Source organism: Arvicola amphibius, chromosome 2 (assembly GCF_903992535.2).
Source record: "Arvicola amphibius chromosome 2, mArvAmp1.2, whole genome shotgun sequence".
NCBI lineage: Eukaryota > Metazoa > Chordata > Mammalia > Rodentia > Cricetidae > Arvicola > Arvicola amphibius.
The window spans coordinates 139994508-140000993 of NC_052048.2; the positions used below are offsets into that span (position 1 = coordinate 139994508).

At 54.7% G+C, this 6486-nt stretch overlaps 1 protein-coding gene across 1 annotated transcript; it reads right to left on the bottom strand.

Annotated features, from left to right (window-relative positions):
• Positions 1-2282: 2282 nt before the first annotated feature.
• Positions 2283-5468, bottom strand: Evx1 (even-skipped homeobox 1). The gene is made up of 3 exons (XM_038317785.1): positions 5042-5468; positions 3321-3577; positions 2283-2822 (listed from the first exon to the last, which is right to left on the bottom strand). Exons 1-3 carry the CDS (start codon positions 5466-5468, stop codon positions 2283-2285), a joined length of 1224 nt encoding a protein of 407 aa, XP_038173713.1.
• Positions 5469-6486: the final 1018 nt, after the last annotated feature.

A 6486-nucleotide genomic window follows, 5' to 3' on the forward strand; every position in this document is an offset into this window, starting at 1 on the left:
GGAAGAGAGGCTCAATTACCCAGAAAATACAGTCAATTAAAGGCTGCTGATTGGACACGAGGCCGGATCATCGATCTTGTACTTTCCAATATCGCTGCAGACACCTCATTTTCCCTCCCTATTAACTGAAAATACGCCTGGCATTAAGGCAACCCGCAGCCCATTTACCTGTCGCAAGCAATCTCTGCCCAATGCCGAGCAACTGCAAAATTTGTTGGAATTTGGCACTGGGGAGCCTCTGGCTTTGGAAGGAACTTTGAAGGCCTGGGGTGGGGTACAGTTGTTGGGTGGAAGGCTCCATATAGGGGCCACTATGTACAAGAGGGCAGAGGGTATTTGTGGTGTCCCCACCTGCCCAGCCGAGACACCAGCAGAGAACCCTCGCTGCTATGCAATCTTAAGTTTCTTAGCCTTGATAATGAAGGCTCTTGAGCAGGGATTCTAGAATGAGTGGGTGTGTGGGATGACTTCTAAGCACTACCTGACCCTCCTGAATCTTACCCTGAAGTCCCAGAATTCCATCCTTCTGGTAGGATTTCTAGCATGTGGATGAATGGCACCAAGACTATTCCAACCCTCATGCAGTGACTTCCTCCTATGGAGGAAGGCTTGACTGCATCAGCAAGCATAGCTCTCTGAAGTAGTCTGGCACGTGTCAGTGCCCACTTATCGCATCTGGGGTTGGGCTGGAAGAAGGTCTCAAGATGGCAAACCTGGGCTCCCCTATTGTAGCAACTGAAGGATCCATCCGTTAGAGGGGTGAGCCCTAGGTGGACTCAACACTTTACGGGAGGTCCCATCTATCTATTGCAAGTCTCAGGTAGTCCCAGAACTACACCCAAGGCAGCTGGAAGACAGCCCTCCATCTCCAGCAATGTTTGTTTGGAGCCTGCCAATGTCCAACAGGGACTTCGGAGACCCCTTTGTGAGCCCATCTTTTTCATTCTTTTTCTATCCATGTCCATGGTAGCTAAATTGGAAATTCAAAAATAGTAAACGTGCTCCCTGATGCAAACAACAATGTTTAAATGCTAAAGTAAGAATTGTGTTCAGCTTTTATTGCAATATGGTTAACAAATAACAGCAAATTCTTTGGGTTGCAAAGGAAAACCCCAGACCAAACCAAATTCATGCCCTACAGAGGAAGAACCACTCCCTCCCAGTGGGGTGAAGCTTGCATTGGGTGATTAAAGTTGTCCTTTTCCTCAAACGCTGGCTAAAAGGATGAGTACAGGAGTCCGTGGGTGGCTCCCAAATAAACCCCAGTGAAGGGTAGAGACCGGGTCCTCCAGAAGTGCTGAAGGTTTCTACAGGCAGCTGAAAGCCAAGGCCCTGTCGCAATGTGGGGAGACGATGAGAGGACGTAAAAGTCTCCTTCCCTAAGATCTTCCCAGGGTGCCTTGTTAGAACAGCTCAGCTCTGGGCTTAGTGGCCCAGCAGAGTGCTGATCATTATTATACATACATTCAACATTCAAAAACTCTCCTCACACACTTGCTAATCAGGGTGTGTGCTGGGTTAAGGGAGAAGAGGTTGCTCTCCTAGGGACCCTGGAACCCCTGCAGCTTCCCTGCAACCTGAAACAGAAAGGGAGAAGGCTGGAGTGGCACGTTGAGAGACACCACAAAGGCAGGAATACGGAAAGAGGTCAGGGACTGGCAGAGGCTAGAACAGAAAGAGGCTGGGCAATTGAGGCTCCAGGAAGGTGAATCAGCCCTAGGTTCCTTGCCAAGGGGCAAAATTCTCCCTAGCAGTAAATCATCTCTCCCCTATATGGCTGGTACGTTGCCATCAACAAGCCCCCTGCCACGCTTTGGAAAAGCTCCTGAAGATTAATCTCTACCTGCTCTGCATACACAACATTTTGTTCCAAGAGACAGCGATTTCCCTTTTCAATGCTTGCCCTTGACAGGAGAGTGGGGGCCCAGGTACAGGGTATGAGGGGCGTGAGGGTGGGTTGTTGCCGCTGAATTTTGTTTAGCTGTTGAACCAAGGCCTCCACCTCTGACAGCGCTGTGGTTTTGGCTGAGTATGGCAAAGACCGGCCTCCCTAGAGGAAGCTCCCACAACCTCTGCTTTCCCACTCCATTCCTGCTCCCAAGCAGATGGCCACTGCCACTTCCGGGGCTCCTGGATCCTCTAGACCGAGTTTTTTGTGGTGCCCTCTCCTTTCCCCCTCTGCATTTGGGAAGAGGGTTGGCAGATGGGACTCTGGAGGAGTCCCTAAGGGCCCCCACCCCACCCCCATGGCGTCCTGCAGCCAGCAGCCCGAGGGCGACCCCTTATCTGGTGAGGGGCACCTCCTCTCTCTGGTCCAATGACACGGAGGAGGCCTTGCTGAGCACGGAGGGGGCGAACGTGAGGAAGGAGTCCGAGCGGGAGGTGGAGGCACAAGTGAAGTCCGAGGCTGCAGCGGCCCGAGGTGCCAGCCCATTGGCCGGGCTGCTGTGGCAGGCAAGGCAGGAGCAGGGGCCTCCGGCCGAGGCGCCCAGTCCGTGCGCCGGGCCCGGGTAGAGCGGTGGGTGGCGGAAGGCGCACAGCAGTTCGGGTCGCGGGTAGGGCTGCGACAGCACGCGGAACGTGTCAAGCGGACGCAGCGGGCCGCTGAAGGGCGAAGCGGCAGCCGAGGCCGCGGACGCTGCACCCAGACCCACGGGCGAGTAGTAGGGCAGGGGCAGGTGCGACGGGAAGGGATAGGGCAGGCCGCCCGCGGCCGCCGCGTGGCTCATCATGTACGTGTAGAAGGCGGGGTCGGCCGGGTGCGGCCACGTCATGGCCAGCCGCTGACGCTTGTCCTTCATGCGTCGGTTCTGAAACCACACCTGGGGAGACAGGAGGGGGTGTATTGGATGACTGCAAGAGGCCCAGACCCAACTCGGGATGAGCATGGGGAAGCAATACCCATAGGGCGGGGAAGAACAGGTCACCCACAGCCATCCCAGATTGAAACCGTCGGAAGGAGAATTAGGGACCCGCTTTCCTTGCCCACTGTGAGTGAAGGTGCAAATTTCAGGACCTGCCTCGATTGGTCTGAGGAGGTAAAAGACATTTCCCCCAGATTTATGTCCCATTTCCTCCCTATCCTTTGAGACACTTCCTCTAAGTCACCTGCCTCGGTAGACTATTTGCCTAGGAAAAGGACAGAGTCACCTCGTGGCAGCAGAGGCTGCCTAGGGACTGTCAAAGGGCAATTCTGCACATCCCCGGATTGGAATATCCACGCCTAGACTCCCCAACGGCAATTCAGGAGATAAGTGACTGGCCTTTTCTTCCTACTAACCTGGGTATATACCCGCCTCGAGCGTCCTAGACCAGCATACCTTGATGGTAGTTTCAGGAAGGTTTAGGGCTGCTGCCAACTCGCATCTCCTCGGCCTTGATACATAGTTCTCCCTGTAGAACTCTTTCTCCAGCCGTGCAATCTGCTCCCGGGTAAAGGCAGTGCGGTATCGGCGCATCTGGTCACTGGCACTGCAGGCCAGGGTGCCTTGTGAGCCGCTACTGCCGCTGCCACCGCTGCTTTTGGGGACCTCGCTGCCACTGTTAGGACTGCCGCCAAGTGCATCAGAGCCCGACCCTGCACAGGAGCCCAGAGCACACAGGTGCATACACAGAGACACAACACAAACATAAACAACACTGACTTCAGGCTGATGGAGAGACATTAGGAGAACCCTTCAGCTACCTCAAGTCACTGATGAGAGGGGGGACTCTGGAAGCATCGGCAGAAGGTCTTGAATGATTGGAATAGAGGGTTTGGGGCAACTTTAAAGTGACTGTTTGGAAGACCTGGACCTGAGGCATGTTGGGTCTAACCGCTTCCAATCTCCTTTCCCCTTCTCTTGCCCCTGGGTACAGCAAAGGGCATAATCCCTGAGCTCTCTGCTCCGGTTGGCAGGGATGGCCAAGCATGGTGCTGGAACACTATGAACTCTTGAGGTTGGTTAGTATACTGCGGATTGTTGGGCATGCAGTGAGTGCTCTTGCTCTTGGGTGTGTGCCAGAATTCCTGCACAGGTGTGAGAATGTGTTAGGTTGCACACATTGCAGGGAGGGTAGATTTGAGTGCAGGTTGTGAGGACAGGGTACAGTAGAGAATCTAGGTTATGCCGGTGACGGGATTGTTGGAGGAGGAAGTAGGTAGTCAACAAGGCGGTGTTGGCTGCCTTGGCCTAGAAGTAGGTGCAAGCCTTTCCCACCCATTCCCATGGCTTTGTGGAGGTGTGTCTGCTGATGGGCTCCAGGTCCCAGCTTTTCGTTCCTACGAGAGTAGATATTGTTCGTAGAGAGAGGCGCCCTTCTGAGCTATCCACCCCCACTCCCATTAGCCCCTGGTGAGAAGGTTTCTGTAGTTTAAGTATCAACCCCTTAGACCCACCCCAGAGAAGGGTGGGGCTCTAGCCCCCTGCAGCTGCTTTTCCTTTGGGTGGAGAAGTGAGACTGAAGGAAAGGGGGAGGGGAGGGCCCAATCCCCGCCTTTTCAAATGCAACCGGAGACCAAAGGCAATTAGACCATTGGGACCATTTCCGACCTGGCGCCGCCAGCCCGGGAAGTGACAAGGTAATTTGGACCTCTGACCGACGTGCAAACTGGTCGGAGGGCTGCAACACTCTGGAGACCAGAGTCCGCCACGATTTTACGGTCCTTTATATACTCCTGGCTTCCGCGCCTCCATGCGCCTTGCACCCCTCCAGTCACAAACTGCCCAGACTAGCGTTTGATCTTGCCTTACCCGATGCAAGGTGTCTTCCCTGCTCAGCAAAATCATTCCTACAAAAAGCTGGGGGGGGGGGCGGGTTGGTGTGCGCCTAATATTCCTAATATTCCTGAGATCTGTCACTCTGAGTCCCATCAATACGATAACACAAGAGACCCCACACACACCAAGGAGCAGAAAGCATAAGAGTTGTTCAGGGGTTCCCCCCACCCCCACCCCAGCCATCCTGCCCCAAGGGAAAGGAGTATCTTCCACCTGCCCTGAGATGAAGTAAAGTGTGGGCGCAGTGCGTGGACCAGGGAGCGGAGGGGCAAGGTGGCTACCTTTGCTGTGCTGGTACTCGGCGTTCCCGGTGGCGCAGTCCGGGGTGCAGCTCACCTCGATTTCTTCATAGAAATCCGATTCGGTGTCTGAGCTACTGGGTTGCCCTTGGCCAGAAAGGCTGTCCGCGGAGGAGACTGGGGGTCCCGGGCCAAGCACGGCAGCTCCGGCAGACCGTGGCTCGGCGCCCAGCCCTGCAGCACCGCCTGCTAGTCCATCGACCGGCTCCTCCTCCGGGCCTCCCCCGCCACGCTCCCGGGCAGACGGAGGGCCGGCTCGCGGGCTCAGGCAACCGTGGGGCACCATCTTCTCTGGCGGTTCAGGCAGTGGGCTGCTCACGGCTTCGGACAAATTAGAGACCCTTTTACCAACCAGAGTGCCAAGCTGACCCCCATCCAGAAACATAACCATGTCCTTTCGGCTCTCCATCCCCGGGCTCTCCGGAGGGGGGAGGGGGGATGGCCCCCAAGTAAGCTCCTAACCCCAGGCTCCCTGGGATCTTGGCTGAGAAAAGGAGCTAAGGAGGCCAGGAGACTAGGCGGGCGCCAAGTAGCCCCAGCGCGGTGTCTTCGGCGACCGCGGAAATGGCAGTGGGGAGCTAGGGTCACCTTGTGATGCGAGCGCTCCTCTGTGCCGCACCGCCTCTGGGAGGAAGCCCCATTGCCCTCTTCTTTCTAAGCTGTCATCCTCCTGCTGCAATCGTCATTACAGTACCGCTGGTGACGCCACTCGGCGAACGCAAGTGGATAAATAGAAACGTCTGCCACAGCGAAGATGAAAGGAGATCCGCAGCTAATGGCTCGGCAGTGATGCGCCAGGTGTGGGCCTCGCTCGAATGGGGTGGAGAGTGTGAAAACAGAGAGACACACACACTGAGAAAGGGAGACACCCAGGCAGAGAGGATGCAAATGGAATTCCGCAGACAGAAAAGGGAGCGCTTAAGGCGCGCAGCGAGTTCCACAGGGGCAGCGGGACTCGGTAATTGAGAACGCTTTTGAAATTTTATTGTTGTTTTGACTTCTATTTTCTTAACTTGGTGTTTCGAGCTAATACTAATGGAAACATTCGTAGCTGCTTTTTAGACGCTGCTTACAAACCCGGGTTCTCTGAGCATTAATGCAACCGCCTGTCCGTCAAGCCGGCTTCAAAAAAAATTTTTACAAGCTACTGAAAAACGTAATCCCACTCCAGTTGTCTGGAGAGTTTGCGGTACCCTTTCCTCCCTCGTCTTCCCCAACCCCACCTGTCTCTTTTCTGAGAACCAAAGTTTATTTTTCTTCCCCAAGAATCAAGAGATAATCTTTTTCCCCCTCTTTAAAAACTGGCCTTGGGTGCTGACTCGGTATTCCATGATTTAAGAAGAAGAAAATCTCCCCTCCCCCAGATAACCTGGCTTAAGTTCGAAGTGTTCGATGATGCGTTGTTTTTGTTAATTTTCTCTCCCTAG

What these genes read in the sequence shown, in the direction of transcription:
- Evx1 (XM_038317785.1), bottom strand. Translation starts at nt 5,468, where the DNA reads ATGGAGAGCCGAAAGGACATGGTTATGTTTCTGGATGGGGGTCAGCTT. An exon ending in CGAGTACCAGCACAGCAAAG is followed by an intron (nt 3,578 to 5,041) that starts GTAGCCACCTTG and finishes GCTCCTGTGCAG; the next exon opens with GGTCGGGCTCTGATGCACTT. An exon ending in TTCCTGAAACTACCATCAAG is followed by an intron (nt 2,823 to 3,320) that starts GTATGCTGGTCT and finishes CTGTCTCCCCAG; the next exon opens with GTGTGGTTTCAGAACCGACG.